This window comes from Schistocerca americana, chromosome 5 (assembly GCF_021461395.2).
Source record: "Schistocerca americana isolate TAMUIC-IGC-003095 chromosome 5, iqSchAmer2.1, whole genome shotgun sequence".
NCBI classification, from domain to species: domain Eukaryota; kingdom Metazoa; phylum Arthropoda; class Insecta; order Orthoptera; family Acrididae; genus Schistocerca; species Schistocerca americana.
In genome coordinates this window covers 37,871,406-37,892,474 of record NC_060123.1, presented here as the reverse complement: position 1 = coordinate 37,892,474, position 21,069 = coordinate 37,871,406, and the positions used below count along the sequence as shown (strand labels likewise).

The 21,069-nt window shown below is 37.5% G+C and overlaps 1 protein-coding gene across 1 annotated transcript; it reads left to right on the top strand.

The window, feature by feature from the left end:
* The first annotated feature begins 3,251 nt into the window (after positions 1–3,251).
* On the top strand, positions 3,252–3,812 carry LOC124615622. The gene has a single exon (XM_047143627.1). The coding sequence runs from the start codon at positions 3,252–3,254 to the stop codon at positions 3,810–3,812; it is 561 nt and encodes a 186-aa protein (XP_046999583.1).
* Positions 3,813–21,069: the final 17,257 nt, after the last annotated feature.

The window sequence follows — 21,069 nt, the reverse complement described above, 5'->3', positions numbered from 1 at the left end:
AATCATAGCGGACCTCCAACCTATTTAAATCTAAACATCCTAGCCTTATTTACTAGCCTACTTAATCTATCTTGCTTCCTTCAGTTTTGAGACGAAAACCAGAAAATCATGAATTTCCACTAAAGTCTTAATTTGTGAAATCCAAAGTACTGTTTTTATTAAATCATTATGAAAGATGAATCTAAATATAAATTTTGAAGTCTCTAGCTCTTTTCTGTTGCGCCAATGATTTTTCCAGAAAAACGTCCAAATTTCGAAAATGGCTGAAGTTATCGAGCTGATATTTAACACACATTAATTTAGTATTATTGCTGACATGCTAGAAAAGTTTTAGGTCATTTGCTTGATTTTTAAGGTATTGCGCAACATTTATGACGTCAGAGCTAGTTACAGCAGACTGGCTGGCACACAATGGAAACTGATGTGAATTTACTACAGCGTGAGTAGGCTGCTTCCCTACAACACCAACTAAGACAGGTATGTAGAAACATGTTAAGCAAAAAAATTGCGCAAACTATCCAAATTTGAATTATAAATAACAACGACCGTATGTTGCATATGTGCAACATCACGTGAATACTGACAAACCATGCCGCTGTGGTCATTTTATGTTCTTGTGACTTTTGCTTGAATATTTTCATTCATTGATCCTGTATGGCAATTGGACATTATTGTATAGGGTATTATAGGTGCTATGGTGTCTAATTGTTGGTCATTGACTTTTAGATTATGGATTGATTGTTCAATCACAGTGGTATTTTGAAGAAAAATATTTCTCCAGAAGAAGTAAGACAGCTACTAGATTTACCTTCTGGCAGTGATGATGATTACTTAAGTGGCTTCAGTAGTTGCAGTGATGATGATCCTTCAGTAAATCCAAATGATTTATTTGGTCATGGCAGTTCTAACAGTGATTACTCAGCTGATGATAGAACAGAAACTGTTGAGTTATCCCATGTATTTCCAAGTACTTCACAAAGGGTGGATGATGGATATGTTTTTCACTCTGTTGCACCACTAACTGATCATAATTATGGCAAAAGTATTGATTCTTCACAAAACCAATCACAGACGAATGGTACACCTAAAACTATCAGAGCAACTGCAAAATGCATTCATTGTATGTGGAAGAAAAAAAATCTTTTCTTGTGCAAGTATCAAAAGAAGTTCAAGGGAAACTTAGATTATTCTGAAGAAATAAAAAGTCTGTAAACACCATATCAGTTTTTCAAAGGTGAACTGTTTCAAAAAATAAAAGATGAAAGTATGCTGTATATCTCACAAAAACTTCCAACTAAAGTCTTTCAAATAACAACATCTGATGTGAAAAAATATATTGGGATCTGCTTGTTGACATCTGTTACCAATGGTAGCAACATTTGAGATTTTTGGAATGCTAGAATTGGAAATGACTTGGTGTAGAAGACTATGTCTTTGAATGCATTTGGAAAAAATTGAGCACATCTGCATTTTAATGATAATTCTAAACAGATTCCTAAAGGTGAGCCAGGTTATGATAAATTGTATGAAATCAGGCCAATTATTGAATATCTGATGGAAAGCTTTTCATCAGTTAGAATTGATGAGTGTTTGTCACTCGATGAACAAATGTGTGCAACAAAAGTGAAACACAGTCTTCAACAGTACTTTCAAAACAAACCTCATAAATGGGGCTATAAGTTGTTTGTTCTTTCTTCAACCACAGGATTTGAGATCTGCTTTGGACAAGAGAACAATCCTGCTAGTAGATTACCAACAGAACCAGATTTGAGTGCAAGCTCAAATATTGTTGTCAGACTTGTGAGGTACATTCCAAAACATGTCAATCATAAAATTTATTTTGACAATTATTATACAGCAGTATCTCTTATGGTGTATTTGCATAAACAGGGCTTATTGTCTATAGGGACAGTCCTAAGAAACCGAATTCGTAATTGCAAATTACCAACAGAGAAGGAGCTAAGTAAGGTGCCCAGAGGTACATCAGAAGAATTTGTAGCCAGTGTGGATTGTGTGGACATCTCTTCTGTGATATTTAAGGAAAACAGATGTGTGACTCTTCTGTCAACATTCATGGGAAAATTGCCAGAAAGTAAAGTAAGACGCTATGAACGAAGTTTAAGAGCCCACAAGGAAGTTGACTGTCCTGAAATTGTGACAGTGTATAACAAACACATGGAAGGAGTAGACCTTATGGACAGTCATTTGGGTCGTCATTCCATTACAGCCAAATCCAAGAAGTGGTATTTCAGACTGTTTTACCACTTGCTTGATCTTGCAGTTATACATGTGTGGATCCTTTACAAGGAAATACTACTGATCAAGAGACCATCCGAAAAACCCTTGCATCAGAAGCAATTCAGGCTTGAGTTGGTACAATGTCTTTGTAGCCTAGGAAGATGTGGACCAAAGAGCGGTAGAGCAAGTAATGAAATTCAAAATCAACTGGAGGCAAGAAAGAAGAAGTGTACAGGGCTGTTGTCCCACCACAAGATGTCCGAAGTGACTCCACTGATCATTGGCCTACGTGGAATACAAAAAGAAATAGATGGAAATTTCCAGGATGCACAGGGTATACATTCATTACTTGCAGTAAATGTAATGCGTACTTTTGTTTCAACAAGGGGAAGAACTGCTACACTAATTTCCACCAATAGTGGGGAAACCAGTTAGCCTCTTTGCTTTTACAAAAAAATAATCACAATTCATTCACTACGGTACTGTACCCATAATGTGTTAAATATATTTTCTTAAATAGATACAATGATGTTTGGATATGTATATAGGTTGATTTTCAATAAATAAATAAATAAGAAACAACTACTGAAAACCGATGTCTTTTTATTTTGTATTTTGTGGATTTATTTATTTTTTTGAAAGATTAAAAAATTCATGCATTTAAGGGTTATTGTGAATGCCAGACTGCCCTCATGACGAAAACTGTGCTGGGAAACAGGAATATGGATTTATTGGTGCTTAAATTAGAAACATTGAACATGTGTACACTGTTGCAAACAGGAGGGATGAATGGTGTTGCAGAAGAGATGCTAAGGTATGGATGGGAGTTGTTGCACTGCAGACAATCAGGTGGAAGGGAAGAGGAGAGATTTATAAGCAGAAATTCTCCCTGTATTATACAGGAAGAAACAAAAGACAAGGGGAACATGGGGTTGGATCTATAGTCTCCAAGGATATGCATAGATCTGTTATTGCTTTCACCCCTTAATAATGAAAGAATATGTACTCTTCGTATGAAAGGCAAATTTGACTGTGTTACCTTTGTGAATGTATATGCACCTACGGAAGAATCAGATGAAGATACTGTGGACATCTATGATCATCTACAGGAGGTTTGTGACAGAATACCCAGATATGATTCCAAAATAGTTCCTGGCGACTATAATGCAAAACTGGGAAAGGAAGAGGCGTTTAGAAGTGTGTTTGGTAAGGAAAGTCTGCATGATGAAACTAATAATAATGGTATGAGGGTTGCCTTGTTTGCTTCTGCAAACAAGTTGAAGGCAGTAAGTACCAGTTTTCCAAGAAAAAATATCTACAAAGGGACATGGAAAATACCAGGGACAAATGAAGCAAACCAAATAGACCATATATTGACACCAAAGAGGTGGGCATCCGACATGGAAAATGTCCGCACTTTCCGAGGAGCTAATTCTGATACTGACCATTACGTAGTAGGAGCCACAATGAGACAGAAACTTGCCATGGCTGCCAAAGAAACTAGTACAAGAGCAAGGAAATGGAATATAGAACAACTGAAAGACAGGCCTACAAACAAAAGATGGTGGAGATGATACAGACAAAGAATGGAACTCTATTAAAGACACCATTAGGACAACAGCACATGAAATACTGAGGGAAACAAGGGGACAGGAATGAAGACTGGTATGATGATGAATGTAGACAGGCAATGGAACAGAAAAAGGAAGCAAGGCTGAAATGCTTACAGTAGAAAACTAGATCAAATCAAGCGTTACATAATGAAAAGATAATAGAGCCAGTAAGGGTATGTAGGAGGGAAAAAAAAGGAATCCATGAAGAGAAAGACAGAGGAGATGGAAGAGCACTACCAAAGGAATGAAAGCAGAAAATTCTACAAGAAAATTAAAGAAGGAACTCAAGCATATAGACCAAAAATAACATCTTATAACAACGAAGAGGGAAGTTTGCTGACAGATAAACTAGGTGTTCTGGATAGATGGTGAGAATACTTCAAGGAAATTTTGGAAAGCAATCCTACCAGGAATGAGCAGCCACTCTGTTATACTACAGATCCAGAAATAGAGGATCAGATATTAGAGGAAGGTAGTGTATTGCCTAAAAAATTACAGAGCATCAGGAGTTTATGAAATAACTGGGTGAACTGATCTTAAGCAGATCCACAAACTTGTTAAGTCGACATGGAATCAGGAAATAATCCCAGAAGAATTCAATCAATAAACAAGAAAGGACACAAGACCTGCTGTTCATATTACTGAGGAGTTACTCTGCTGAATGTAATCTACGAGATCTTCTTATAGTATTATCTACAAGTTAGCGCTATATGCAGAAGAGATTCCGTGGAGTGTCAGTTTGGATTTTGGCCTAATAGGTCTACAACAGACCAGATATTTGTGTTGGGGCAAATGCATGAAAAGGCCTAAGAGTATAACTTTGAGCTTTATAACCTCTATGCAGACTTCAAGCAGGCCTTTCGTAGTCTCAATAGAGTTCAAATGCTAAATAATTTACTGCTACTTGGTATACCATTGAAGTATGTCTCACTTATTGAAGCAACATTGGCTGGTTCCAAGGCTGCAGTGCGAGTGGATGGAGAACTGAGCAATTGGTTTAGCATTAGTAAAGGAGATGGGCAAGAGAACACATTCTCTACAATGCTTTCCAGTATGACTCTTGAAGCAGCCATGCGGAAGCTTCAGATATCTGGTTACGTAGGCACAAAGTTGACTGAGATACGTTTAAGAAATTGTTGGCCTCTAGGTTATTAAATTGATAGCAAGTCAAGATGATGTAACATGCTGTGCTATTATTATTTTAGTTTGGCCAACCCAGGACCACATGAGATATCATGGGCTACTGACAGAGTTGAAAACCATCCAACACTGTGAATGTGGTTGTTCATTCCAAATGTTCCATGTCCTCTCTACAGCTTCATGACACACATAAAATATAAGATTTTGGCTGGCTAGTCTGGTGATTTGCAAGGAGTGTTTTGATATTGTTTATGAAGTGGAATCCACAAGGACTAGCACTCCCAGAAATTCTCTTCATTGATTCCCTTACTTTTGTTGAGAAAATGGAACTCATGTCTTCTTTTCCCCCTTTCTTGTTTTAATCTGAGCTATCCAAAACACTGTTAGATTTCTTGTAGGTAGACTTATTATGAATTTTCACAGTGCATCCCACCGTCCCCCAATCTACCCTGTTTTTTTGGTGCTACCACAAAACAAGCCTTCACCTAAAATGTGAGGCAAATTCTACAATGGATGCATTAACAGCCCTCTGGACCACTTCTGTTAAGTGTTACTCACATTCCTGGATGTTGTCAGGGTGTTTTATTACAGCCAGCTGGGAATACAGTGCCTAGCTAGCCTTACTGAACACCCATTTTGTGGCTGTCTTTCCAAAACTGTTCTCACTCTCTTTCTGCTAGGCAGATTAATATAGATCAGGACCACCAACAGCATGCCAAACTTCTTGCAGGCTGAAAGTGTGGGCCATGAGTGGGTGAAGACTCCGTCTCATTCTTTCCTGGAAGTAATTGATACTGTGCAATATTTCATTTAGTATTGTGAAATGGCATTTTCCAGTCAGCACAACACTCTTTAGTTTGTTGTGTCAGTGCTGTTTACACTTCACTATTTGTTTGTGGTATGAAGGACATTCACAGGTCCAGTTGATTTTTCCACAGAAAGAGGCAGTCCAGCAACCTCTCATCACAAGCCTTTAAGAATGAATGGGAATGACAGAAGAGAGAGAGTAGAATTTCCAAGATACATTATGTAGTCCCCTAAACAACAGGTACTGCAAATTTGTTAGGAAATGATATTACAACACCATGCAGAAAGAATTTAAAGATTTAATTAACAATGAAAGAGCAAAGAACTACAATGACCAATGGATTCACTGTTCAGTACGTCAAGAAGCACTTTCTGCTAAATTTGCAGGTATGCAGCACCTGAAGATATTGGTGGTATGAATAGTAACATTCATGATGTCGCTCACATTAGTCTACTGGCACTTGTCACCGTTTTTGATTGAACTGAATGAGGAGCATGGAGACTATGTCTGCTTGTGTCTGTATATGTGCGGATGGATTTGTGTGTGTGTGCACGAGTGTATACCTGTCCGTTTTTCCCCCCAAGGTAAGTCTTTCCGCTTTCGGGATTGGAATGACTCCTTACCCTCTCCCTTAAAACCCACATCCTTTTGTCTTTCCCTCTCCTTCCCTCTTTCCTGATGAAGCAACGGTGGGTTGTGAAAGCTTGAAATGTGTGTGTGTGTGTGTGTGTGTGTGTGTGTGTGTGTGTGTGTGTGTGTGTGTTTGTGTGTTTTTTGTCTCTATCAACGTACCAACGCTTTCGTTTGTTAAGTTACAGAATCTTTGTCTTTAGATATATTACTGCAAAGTAAATTTGTTAAGTCAAGAGGCAGTCCTGGAATGATTTTTTAAACTTAAAGCTTGCTGTTGTTGAATTTATGAACAACAAATGAGTGCAAGAATGAACATGAGAACATATGGACTGAATTGCAGACCTCGCATTTTAAGTGGACTTGACTGCATACTGCCCACAGCAATATATTGCTAGGAGAGGAGCGACTTCTTTCTGATTTGATGGAGATGCTTTTAAAAAGAAAATTGTGTTATAGAAGGGGACTCATTTTGACAAACACAGCCCAGTTCCCTAAACCCACTGCCATTAAAGAAAGTGTGAGGTGTCAAAAATTCATTGTGGCCTTGAATTACAAAGACTGTTTCCTAAATGTTTCGAGAACACTTTCAGTCCTACTTTTTTTTTTTAGACCATTTGCTGTTTCTGTTGAAAGAACCCATGTGCATGTACAGATGTAACTGATTGACCTAAAATGGAACTCCTGTTTTAATTCCAAATCATTTTATGTTAAAACTGTCCAGGACATCTACATTGCTCTCCTCAGGTAGAGTTTCCATGTCTCCATAATGAGGTTACAGAAGGGCTACAATATTTCAGTTGACATATTTGTGTGAAAGACCTTTTCACAGTTATGCAACTAAATAAGTCATGATTATGTGGCAACTTGAGTACACAAATCTATGAAATTGTCTGCATCTGTCTATATTACAGCAGTTCGTACCAGATTAAAATTATGTCTTTGGTACACCAAAAATAATTAAATATACTGAAAATTTGTTGTGCTTGTGATCTACATTGTTGAGAAATATGAAATGTAAAACCAACGCGTAAGCTGTGCAACTGCACTGCCATTTAAATGTGGCAGTTATGATTCCCCCCCCTACCCTCTCCTCCCACACAGACAGCGTGGTGTCGCGGTAGCAGAAATGTGAAGCGAAGCTGAGCACAATGGCACTTGTGTCAGGGCATAGTCCATGGGCCAAAATCTTGGTCACCCCTGATACAGGTGGATTAAGAAGGGGAAACGGTCAGTAGAATGTAAGCCATTTACCACTTCCCATAAAACAGAAATATCATGGCAGGTGCGCATTTTATGATATCTGTGGTGGAGAATGACCCAAGCGGGAAGCCCTCGCCACATGACACTTCATTTCATTTTTTCATCTGCTCAACACTAGGGAATCAGATGGCATGAAGTGCGTCTCTTATTGACATTTGCATACAGCGTTTGCCTTATTAAGATAATAGTTTGAAAAGACCCTCTTCACATGTCTTTATTTTTATTTGTTTTCAGAAACTGTTCAAGGTCGCTTGAGAACATCATAAAAATTAACATTCAAAAACATCATAAAAATGTTAACATTTCACACTCAATTACTCAGAAATATTCTTCAGTACTCTTAAATCCACTTTAGTATTCAAAACTGCCCTAGTTTGAGATAATATACTCTGTCACTCTCCTATTCATTTCTTTATAGAACATCAAGAACATTCCAAACAATTCATAAATATTCGAGAATGTTAAAGAAAACTGGAACTTTACAGAACATTTTAAAACATCCAAGAACGTTTGAAAACACTGAATACTGGAGTAGTCTACAACATTCAAGAATAGTCAAAAGCTTGAGAATAGTAAAGATAGATTTCAAAGTTTTTGCCTTGAAATATATATTGACACAAAAGAGACAGAAGATGTTCTGGTGTCCATCACAGGACAATAGTGACCACTACAAACACTCACATCTCCACAAGCACAAAAGTAAACAGATGTATGCATTTCTCCATTGCCTATATATACCATTCTAAGCTAGAACGTATCTTAACCACAACATGATAATGGAACATTCTGAAAAAATCTAGAGGATCGTCAAACATTCTAGAAGTAATGTGCTGGCCCGTCTCGGTCATTTTGACACTTGATTCCCAGCTGCTTCACCAACTGTATAAGAACTTCTTGGTGCAATGCCCTCTTTTAACACTCATATCTTTGAATCCAATTCTTGTAATTCCATACCAAAACCTTGTTCAAGGACTGAGGATGTATGGCAGCTGTACCATAGAACCCCCACTGGACTGTGGGGATGGGTTAAGAAGTTGCAGAGGCACACACGGACAAACTACACATGCATGTATTACATATATTAATTTGGCTACTCTGTGTGAGTCCTGTGACCCTTCAAATTACACAGAAGTAGGGTGCCAGCTTTCAGAAAGTTTCTCCCTACAATTCTCCGTATCTTGTGGTAATGACTAAGACAATAGGAGGAGGGGGAAGGGAAGGAGGCATAGACAATTGTATTATTAGTAGCAATCATCAGCAATGGTGGCTGAAGACTCCTGTAGGGGGAGTTGCCCTCATTCTACTAATGACCTTGTTAAAGAGGGCAGAGGAGCAGAGTTTCTAGGCAACTTGCCCTTGGGGTGGGAAACTGGTGGAAGAATTCGCAGTGATCAATGGCATGAGGATGCAGAAAACAATGGAAACTACTGCATTAAGTCACGCAATGTGTACCCACAGGACATGTGGCCTGTAATTGAGAAAGTATTATGCTTTCTCCATTGGCAAAATATTCTGCATTGATCCCAATTTGGACCTCTAGGAAGGGATTTCAAAGTGGGAGATAATGACGAGTAAAAGACTGAATAACCAACAAAAGTGTAACATACTATGAATCAGCATGACACTCAGAGGTTTGAATGTCGTAGGGAAGCTAGAAAATCTGAAAAGAGAACTGCAAAGGCTCAGCCTAGATATAGTGCAATGGAATGAAGATAAGGTTATCTGATCAGCCGAATACAGGTTAACATCAACAGTGGCAGGAAATAGTACAACAGGAGTAGAATTTGTTATGAATATGTAAATGGAACAGAGAGTGAATTACTGTGAACAGTTCGGTGGTATGTTTGTTCTGATCAGAATCAACAGCAGACCAATGTCAACAACAGCACTTCAGGCATACATACTGACATCACAAGTTAAAATCAAGGAGCAAGAGAACTATATGAGGGTATTGAATGTCTGGGATATAAAAAGAGATGATAATCTAATAATCATGGGGAATTGGAGCACAGTATTAGGAGAAGGGACAGAAGATAGAATATGGGCTTGTTAGTAGGAATGAGAGAGGAGAAAGACTAATTGAGCTCTGCAATACATTTACGGTAGTAATAGCAAAAACACTTATAAAGTGAGCTGCAATATCCTTGTAACTGAACCTTAAGTTCTGATGTATAACACTATATAGCAAGCTAGCGTTACACTCTGGGAGGAACTTAGAAATGTTTTGAGCCTGTGTTTTCCTAATGGGTAGAGGGTATTGAACAGTAATTGCATATCTATGGCGGTTAATAGAAAACTGAAAGGCTTTATTTTGGAAGTAATGAAAGTAGTGAAGTTCACATGAATGAAACAACAAATGGTCGCCAGCCTAATTAGGCATAATAATTTGAAACATTAAGTTTAAAGAAAAATGAAACTGAGTTGCTAAAGTGACTTTCATTAATACTCCTTTTAAATAGTGCAATGAACACACACCACTACCGGATGAAACGAGTAGTGGTTAGCAGTAGTTACTATTACCACAAATCAGCAATTGTAGGAAGTTAAATGATATTTCACTCATAGCAATAATAGTTACTATCTCAATCATTAACCAATTCAGACATCATGAGACTAAAATTGGGCGTGACAAGAGCACTGGTTTAACTAAGATACAAACACCACAAATGAAGTTAAATAACACCACATAAACACTTTTTATACTCTCACTGTTATGAAAATGTGTCAGATTTCTTTAGCAAGTGCAATATTCCGTTTATCTTTCTTATAATAGAATAGAATATAGTGGGGACCAATAAACTGAAACTGTCATTACAGGCAAATTCTGTGACTATTTCAGAAACAAATTGCAATTTGCCAATATTGATTTCTAACCCCACATGAACAATTTATATGTTCATACTTTAAAGCAAGTAATTCAAATATTAAATTCAATTAACTTCAGAAAATAGTTCATAAAATAATCAAAGCAAAATTGTATTTAAGGCAGTCCTTTGTTTTTGTCATCAACATTTGGCAGTTCATTTGGTCATACTGTGATATTTCATTATCGCAGTCCTTATAAAAGTCATAGCCAGGAGTTTACTTATATTGTACAGTATATCCTCTTATATTATATAGGATCTGAAACTTTCAGACAAGCATTAGAAATCTGATAACAGAAAAGTTCTTTTCAACATGACAACATTTGCTGACACAATATCGTGAGTAAGAACATACATGTTAAATTACATAGACACTTTTTTCACTTTTGTCCCTTATTATCCATTTCTGTGGACATAAAGTTTTAAATCAACCACATTGTGAACACCCAGTGGTTTCTTTGATTTCAGATATACAAAATATGCATTAGTGTGCGGAGTTCCTTGCGCTTCAAAATGACCATTATAAATATATTTGAATTTAGAAATTCCTTGATATCTCACTGGATTTTTCATGAGTTTTTACTAGAAGAAAATCACCAATTTTGAACTTAGTCACTTTGAGGCCCTTATCGTGCCTTTTAGACCTGGCTTCCACTTTTTCTTTCATTCATTTTCTGACCAAGTCTTTTTTCTCTTTCAGATCTACTTCTACGTAGTGTGGAAATTGGGAGGCTTCTTCTATTACACTCTTGCTCTTACAATTAAGAAGGATTTTGTCAGGTATAAATCCTATAGTTTCATGATTGAGTGTCTTCATTACATTTTCGAAACCTGTAACAAACCTACCCCATGCCTAATGATTGTGGTTGCAGTAAGTTTGACACAACCTACCCAATTCACACATACACCGTTCTACCGGATTACTTGCAGATGGTAGGCTGAAATATATTTTACTTGGATTCCATTCTGTTCCATTCCTTCCTTCCATATTTTTGAGACCCATTATCAGATAGTACCACCTTCGATTTTCCAATCGTATTAAAATATTCGGTCATTCTATTAAAAACTGCTTTTGCAGTAGCCTTTTTAATGGGAATAATTCAATAAATTTAGAAAATACTTCGAATATTACTACAATGTATGTACAATTTCCGGAAGTTTTCGGGAGAGGCCCATACAAATCCACTCACAATAAGTCAACCGTGTCTTACAGGATGTTGTTCTGCATACAGCCTTGACAAATATTGCATGATTTGATTCTATCTGTTATCTTCTTTGCAGCACTGACATTGATTTCTATTACATCAAAGAGTTTTTCAATGCACTTTTTCAGACCACAGAGTCCTAAAGCGAAGTTGAAATAATCAATATTTTCGATTTCAGATTGAGATGGCCAGCATACTTTCCACTCCTCTCTATTTATATCTCTCCTTTTGTACAAAATACCTTTAAAGATCTTACAAATTACAGATTTGAGGATATTAGGGTTGCTGAAATTTATTTTAACAGATTTCTAGACTTCATCTTTTTTTTGATAGTACCGCATATTTTTGCAAACTTGTTCAATTTTATTTTTACCCTGAACCTCTTTGATATGTCTCATATTAAAAGTACCGTCTTCACTAATTTCCTCTGGTACACTGTCCATGCCTTCGGTAATCTGGATAAAGCATATGCTACGTAATTGTCACTTCCTTTTACATAGAAAACTTAATAGTCAAATTGTTATAGGTACAGTGCCCAATGGCTCAATCTGCCGGTAAATAGGTGGCAGTCTTTTAGGAAGGTCAATGCTTTATGATCTGTATGTATAATGGTTTTGTGGCCCCGTAAATAATTTTGAATTTTTTTAAAACCTCATATAATAGCTAGAGCTCTCTTCTCTGAGATGGTATAATTCCTTTCGTATTTAGTTAAGCCCCCCCAAGAACCATGGACCTTGCCGTTGGTGGGGAGGCTTGCGTGCCTCAGTGATACAGATAGCCGTACCATAGGTGCAACCATAACGGAGGGGTATCTGTTGAGAGGCCAGACAAACGTGTGGTTCCTGAAGAGGGGCAGCAGCCTTTTCAGTAGTTGCAGGGGCAACAGTCTGAATGATTGACTGATCTGGCCTTGTAGCACTAACCAAAATGGCCTTGCTGTGCTGGTACTGCGAACGGCTGAAAGCAAGGGGAAACTACAGCCGTAATTTTTCCCGAGGGCATGCAGCTTTACTGTATGGCTAAATGATGATGGCGTCCTCTTGGGTAAAATATTCCGGAGGTAAAATAGTCCCCCATTCAGATCTCCGGGCGGGGACTACTCAGGAGGACATCGTTATCAGGAGAAAGAAAACTGGCATTCTACGGATCAGAGCATGGAATGTCAGATCCCTTAATCGAGCAGGTAGGTTAGAAAATTTAAAAAGGGAAATGTATAGGTTAAAGTTACATGTAGTAGGAATTAGTGAATTTCGCTGGCAGGAAGAACAAGACTTTTGGTCAGGCGAATACAGGGTCATAAATACAAAATCAAATAGGGGTAATGCAGGAGTCAGTTTAATAATGAATAAAAAGATAGGAGTGCGGGTAAGCTACTACAAACAGCATAGTGAACACATTATTGTGGCCAAGATAGACATGAAGCCCACACCTACTACAGTAGTACAAGTTTATATGCCAACTAGCTCTGCAGATGATGAAATAAAAGAAATTATTCAGATAGTGAAGGGAGACAAAAATTTAATAGTCATGGGTGACTCGAATTCGGTAGTAGGAAAAGGGAGAGAAGGAAACGTAGTAGGTGAATATGGATTGGGGCTAAGAAATGAAAGAGGAAACCGCGTGATAGAATTTTGCACAGAGCACAACTTCATCATAGCTAACACTTGGTTGAAGAATCATAAAAGAAGATTGTATACATGGAAGAAGCCTGGAGATACTAAAGGGTTTCAGATAGATTATATAATGGTAAGACAGAGATTTAGGCACCAGGTTTGAAATTGTAAGACATTTCCAGGGGCAGATGTGGGCTCTGACCACAATCTATTGGTTATGAACTGTAGATTAAAACTGAAGAAACTGCAAAAAGGTGGGAATTTAAGGAGATGGGACCTGGAGAAACTGACTAAACCAGAGGTTGTACAGAGTTTCAGGGAGAGCATAAGGGAACAACAGACAGGAATGGAGGAAAGAAATACAGTAGAAGAAGAATTGGTAGCTTTGAGAGATGAAGTAACGAAGGCAGCAGAGGATCTAGTAGGTAAAAAGACGAGGGCTAGTAGAAATCCTTGGGTAACAGAAGAAATATTGAATTTAATTGATGAGAGGAGAAAATATAAAAATGCAGTCAATGAAGCAGGCAAAAAGGAATACAAACGTCTCAAAAATGAGATCAACAGGAAGTGCAAAATGGCTAATCAGGGATGGCTAGAGGACAAATGTAAGGATGTAGAGGCTTATCACACTAGGGGTAAGATAGATACTGACTACAAGAAAATTAAAGAGACCTTTGGAGAAAAGAGAGCCACTTGTATGAATATCAAGAGCTCAGATGGAAACCCAGTTCTAAGCAAAGAAGGGCAAGCAGAAAGATGGAAGGAGTATATAGAGGGTCTATACAAGGGCAATGTACTTGAGGACAATATTATGGAAATGGAAGAGGATGTAGATGAAGATGAAATGGGAGATACGATACTGCGTGAAGAGTTTGACAGAGCACTGAAAGACCTGAGTCGAAACAAGGCCCCGGGAGTAGACAGCTTTCCATTAGAACTACTGACGACCGTGGGGAGCCAGTCCTGACAAAACTCTACCATCTGGTGAGCAAGATGTATGAGACAGGTGAAATACCCTCAGACTTCAAGAAGAATATAATAATTCCAATCCCAAAGAAAGCAGGTGTTGACAGATGTGAAAATTACCGAACTATCAGTTTAATAAGTCACAGCTGCAAAATACTAACGCGAATTATTTACAGACGAATGGAAAAACTGGTAGAGGCGGACCTTGGGGAAGATCAGTTTGGATTCCGTAGAAATGTTGGAACACGTGAGGCAATACTAACCTTACGACTTATCTCAGAAGAAAGATTAAGAAAAGGCAAACCTACGTTTCTAGAATTTGTAGACTTAGAGAAAGCTTTTGACAATGTTAACTGGAATACTCTCTTTCAAATTCTGAAGGTGGCAGGTATAAAATACACGGAGCGAAAGGCTATTTACAATTTGTACAGAAATCAGATGGCAGTTATAAGAGTCGAGTTGCATGAAAGGGAAGCAGTGGTTGGGAAAGGAGTGAGACAGGGTTGTAGCCTCTCCCCGATGTTATTCAATCTGTATATTGAGCAAGCAGTGAAGGAAACAAAAGAAAAATTTGGAGTAGGTATTAAAATTCATGGAGAAGAAGTAAAAACTTTGAGGTTTGCCGATGATATTGCAATTCTGTCAGAGACACCAAAGGACTTGGAAGAGCAGTTGAACGGAATGGACAGTGTCTTGAAATGAGGATATAAGATGAACATCAACAAAAGCAAAACGAGGATAATGGAATGTAGTCAAATTAAATCGGGTGGTGCTGAGGGAATTAGATTAGGAAATGAGACACTTAAAGTAGTGAAGGAGTTGTGCTATTTAGGGAGTAAAATAACTGATGATGGTCGAAGTAGAGAGGATATAAAATGTAGACTGGTAATGGCAAGGAAATCGTTTCTGAAGAAGAGAAATTTGTTAACATCGAGTATAGATTTAAGTGTCAGGAAGTCGTTTCTGAAAGTATTTGTATGGAGTGTAGCCATGTATGGAAGTGAAACATGGACGATAACTAGTTTGGACAAGAAGAGAATAGAAGCTTTCGAAATGTGGTGCTACAGAAGAATGCTGAAGATAAGGTGGGTAGATCACGTAACTAATGAGGAGGTATTGAATAGGATTGGGGAGAAGAGAAGTTTGTGGCACAACTTGACTAGAAGAAGGGATCGGTTGGTAGACCATGTTTTGAGGCACAAGGGATCACAAATTTAGCATTGGAGGGCAGCATGGAGGGTAAAAATCGTAGAGGGAGACCAAGAGATGAATACACTAAGCAGATTCAGAAGGATGTAGGTTCCAGTAGGTACTGGGAGATGAAGAAGCTTGCACAGGATAGAGTAGCATGGAGAGCTGCATCAAACCAGTCTCAGGACTGAAGACCACAACAAAAAAACAACATTCTGATGGTGATTTTCCCTTGTTTGGTTATTACTGTTACGACGATAATCACGGTTTCCTCTCCAGTGATATTCGTCTTCAACTCTCTCCAAAAATGACAAGAGACTTTTGGGGTTGCTTCCCATATACCATTTCAAAACCTCTGGGAGTTTTTTCTACAGCTCCCATACTATCTTGGATTCTGTTCACCTAGTTCTTAAATGGGTCAATTTTCGGTACCATATATAGCAAAATTCTTTCATAAAGTTCCTGCCCCTATTGTCATATAGCCTTGCCATAATGAATTCTCTCCATAAGTAGTCCTGCTTTCGTTCTGACCAGTATTCCTCAATTAATTTCTTAAACTCATCAAATGACATCTGATTTGTATCTAGGTTTGGCCCCATCTTTTTGCATCACCTCTAAGGCACTGATGACTACATTAATCCATTCCCGATCCGTCAAATAATCAGGAAAATTCCTCTCGCAATTTTTCATAAAGTCTGAGGGATGCCATCCATTATCTCTTTTAGCTGGATCGAATTGCTCTTTGCCTCCAGCAATTTGTTATAAATTATTCTTTCAGTAGCATATTTTGGTTTTTCTCTCATCTTTCATTCAAGATTGCTTGCTTTGCCTCGAATCTGTGAAGTGTTTTGTTCACACTTATGTTCACGGGTTGCTACTTGTTTACTCAATTCCTTTTCAGAATCAGTCACCATTTGTCTCGATTGAGAAATTTCGGTGTTACATTTAGTTATTAATTCGGTTTTGAGACCGAAAACTTTTTCGTCAACTTTAGTTATTACCAAAGGTTCTACATTGTCTTGGATTTTCATTATTTCTTTGTTAAATCTATCATTAATGCTATCAATCTGTCCTTGCATAGCGGCAACATTGTTATTAATAATATTTACCTCACTTTTTAAATCCCTGATTGCATTGCTTACAACACCTACTTTTGAGTCTACCTCTTCGATTTGTTTGCTGATTTTAACACCTTGCCTTTCAATTTGATAACTTTGTGATTTCTCAAGTGCTTTAATTTGGTTGTTAATATTACTAATATGTGCTGCAAATTTTGCTACATTTTGGTTATTAATATTGCTACTTTGTGCTGCTACTTGTTTTTCGATTTGGTTGTTTATATAACTACCTTGTGCTTTAATTTGGTGATCTTGTGTTGTAATTTGTGCAAACAACATTTTTTACAATCTGTGATATCCAGTGGCTTTTCACTTTCCTATTCTAATGTGTCCTCATTTTCGGATTCTGCCCCTTGTGTTTCACTAGTTCCACTTCCGACTTTCGATGAACTAAACATAACCACTGTCTTTTGTTATGTCATCTTTCCTACCTTGTTTTATTTGTGGTGAGTTCATCATTTGAATTTGATCATTTACGTGCATATGATACCCCATGTAAGCCTGTTGCCATCTTGTGGCATCGTATGTATTTGCGTTTAGAGAACTACTGCCACCTAGTGCACTCTGTAATTTCTTGTCTTGCTTGTTCTGACCTACTGTTGTACTTATATCCATTTTTTACTTTATCACTATTTTACATTTTATCTTTCAAATACCTACAGAGCTTTCTGCTAACTGTGTTGCCTGATGTACTGCAAGTTTGTGCCGCTGGACATTCAATACTCATTTTACTATTGTTTTTCATTCAAAATTTCTGTTCTGAACTGTACTTGTAAGTAAAACTAATGAAAGTCCTGTCATGTGATGCCAAGTATAAAGCAAGTCGCAGTTTCCTTGTAACTGAACCTTAAGGGGATACGGAATCACCTATCCCCGCAATGTTAATATATGCCTACTATAGGGAACATTTTCTCACAAACTACTGGAGACAGAGAGGTAAAAATTTTACTGTATGTGCATTCATATGTTACAACAATACTGAAACAACAGTTTATTGTCAAAGTATTTTCTTACAGAGATATTGTACATTTATTTTTAAGTAAATTTTTTCCATCGCTTTTTACTAGACTATCACCCCTAAGTCTTTTGTAAATCAAGTAATTAAAAAATCGTTGTTTCAGTATGTAATAGGGACCTATGTCACTACGTCATAAAAATTTCAGACTTCTAGGTTGACCAGTACCTGAGATAATGTTCCTAGATGAAGTAAAAAGTAAACTTACGGGAAACGGAGAAAGAAGATTAAAACATTCCTGATCCGTAGCTAATACCCCCTTCACAGTCTTCATAATCATCTTCAAGTCTTCTTTTGGCACCCCTCTGCACCTGTCTTGCTTTTTTCACTAATGTCTTGATTATATTATCAGCATGCCTTAGTCTGTGCTGATCTAAAAAGAACATAGCACGTACCGTACGGGAACCAACACACATACCCAACTTTTGAAGGACCTGGCATTTAGTTATATTTCCAAGATTGAAGGTTGCCACAGCATCATACACACCAAAATGTAGTGCATTAATTCCGACAAACACTGTTTTTGGGAGACGATGCCATATCACACTATTCAAGCACTCGTTGGGGTTCTGCGTTTTTCCGTGAAGACATTTCATCAGAAGACTTCTGTCAGCCAGATCTCTGAAAATGGGCTTTATTTCTGCCATGATGGCTGATGGTAGACTGTGGTGGTGAATGTATTTCTCTCCTGTTGTTAGTCCCCTATTGTATTTACACCAGCTGTTGTGGATGCTCATCCGTGGATGCGGTGTGGAAATATAAAGCCCATATAGCTCTCCTCATTTCTTCAAGATTGCCTGTATTTTGCCTGATTGCAAGGCCATAGCAGTTCTGAATGTGGTCTATTATGGAATCAGTCAATCTTCCTCTGTCATCCAAGGTTTTCCCATCATCTAGTTTTTTTCCCTTTCATAACTGATTTTAACCTTCTCAGCCTGGCACCCATTCTCTTCTGCACATGTCCTATACATTCAAGTTTGCTTATATTTACACTGTTCCCATATGGTTTGCTTTCCAAAACTTCTTTGAATGCTTTAGAGTCACCATCTCCCAGATATTTGACATAGCGAACATTATACCACTGTGAAGAGCGATGAAAAATTTTCTTCACCCCAGCAACCTCCATGCCACCACTACTACCATAATAATTAGCAATACAGTCATCACTGTGTTCATTTTTCAGCCTGCCTGTGCACCTACAGTATTTAGACATTATTGCAACATCAATAACCTTGCCAGTATCAACACTAGTTGCTGTTACAACACCATTGTTGGAGGTGTGGCCCCTTTTCTGCCACGTGCCATCAAACGCCACTGTGAGGTCACGACTGCCGTCATTTTCTTCCACTGCTTCTTCCACAGCAACCTGCATTGACTTCTGTGCTACATCTTCAACTGCAGATCCTAGTACATAATTGTAAGCTTCAAACTTTGAAGGTGCACTTGGAAGATTTAGAACACCACATAGCATATCACCAGCTGCTTTGCCCTTACCAATTGCTCGCAATCCATAAACTAACCTAATATTTACACTATAAAGTTCAGTTTTCTTGTATCCATTATTTACAGTTACTGAAACCGAACTTGGAAACTTACAGCTGTATTTACAAACACTGCATATTAAATTAAACTGGGCAGCCAGGCCAACATGGGATTCTACTTTCAGAGAAACGTTTCCATGACATTTTTTGCAGCACAAACTGTTTTCAAGAGCTTCACACAATATATTCGTATCAATGAGTTCAAAAACTTCATTCCCTCTATCAAGTAAATTATATTTCTCTTCCAAATCTCTTAGTTTTTTATGAGAAGCACTGTTTTCATTTGGTGTAAGTTCGTTCGGCAAATCAGTAATAAGTGGATTCACATTTTCCAACAGTGATGATGATGAACTGCTTTGCTTTGCTAATGAATCATTATTTCTTTTCTTTTGCCAGTTCACACGCTTTTTAAATACTTTTGCTTTAGCTCTAGGCATTTTCACTGCGAAAAATGAAGCACTAAATACGAAATAACTCAACAACAACTACTTTCTTATATCACACTGTTTACAAAACAGTCCCGCCACAAAGTCAAAGAGTAACTTGAGGAAACCAGAGAGAAACATTTTCGGGCAACTAGTGTATAAATAGTCGCTGGAAACCGGGATATTTGAATTCATGTCACTTTAAAGGTACTGCCAAAAAGTTCATGGTCAGCCACGAGAGACGTGTATAACTAAAGCGCAATACCCGATCTCACAAATATATAAAAATAAAATAGTTATAATTGTAGTAGAGCTATGTATGATACGTCATTTTAAAGAGGAAACATGGCAGAATATAATACGCCAATAAAAAAAAATTCGATTTTTTAACCCAAAATCCGATTCCGTATCCCCTTAAGTTCTGATACGTAAAAGCCATGTATAACACTATATAGCTAGCTAGTGTTACCCTTTGGGAGGAATTTAGAAATGTTTTGACCCTGTGTTTACCTAATGGATAGAGGGTATCAAACAGTAATTTCGTATCCATGGCAATTAATAGAAAACTGAAAGGCTTTATTTTGGAAGTAATGAAAGTAGTGAAGTTCACTTGAATGAAACAACAAATGGTCGCCAGCCCAATTAGGCATAATAATTTGAAAAATTAAGTTTAAAGAAAAATGAAACTGAGTTGCTAAAGTGACTTTCATTAATACTCCTTTTAAATAGTGCAATGAACACACACCACTACCGGATGAAACGAGTAGTGGTTAGCAGTAGTTACTATTACCACAAATCAGCAATCGTAGGAAGTTAAATGATATTTCACTCATAGCAGTAATAGTTACTGTCTCAATCATTAACCAGTTCAGCACTAAGATGTTACTCAAGACATCATGAGACTAAAATTGGGTGTGACAAGAGCCCTGGTTTAACTAATATACAAGCACCACAAATGAAGTTAAATAACACTACATAAACACTTTTTATACTCTCACTATTATGTAAATGTGTCAGATTTCTTTAGCAAGGGCAATATTCCATTTATCTTTCTTATAATAGAAGGGAATATAGTGGGAACCCATAAACTGAAACTGTCTTTACAGGCAAATTCTGTGACTATTTCAGAAACAAATTGCAATTTGCCAATATTGATTTCTAAGCCCACTTGAAACAAATTATATGTTCATACTTTAAAGCAAGTAATTCAAATACCTATTAAGTTCAATTAACTTCAGAAAATAGGTCATAGTAATAATCAAAGCAGAATTACTTTTGTATAAGTTCAATGTGTGTGCCTTTCTCACTACCTGTGAAGCAGGTAATTTAACTACTGACATTTTTACACTTTGGCACTGAACTTTGGCATATTTAATGCAGACACAAATCAATAGTTATTCAGAAACAGGATACTCGGTCTTCTGCATGTTTAGGATGGG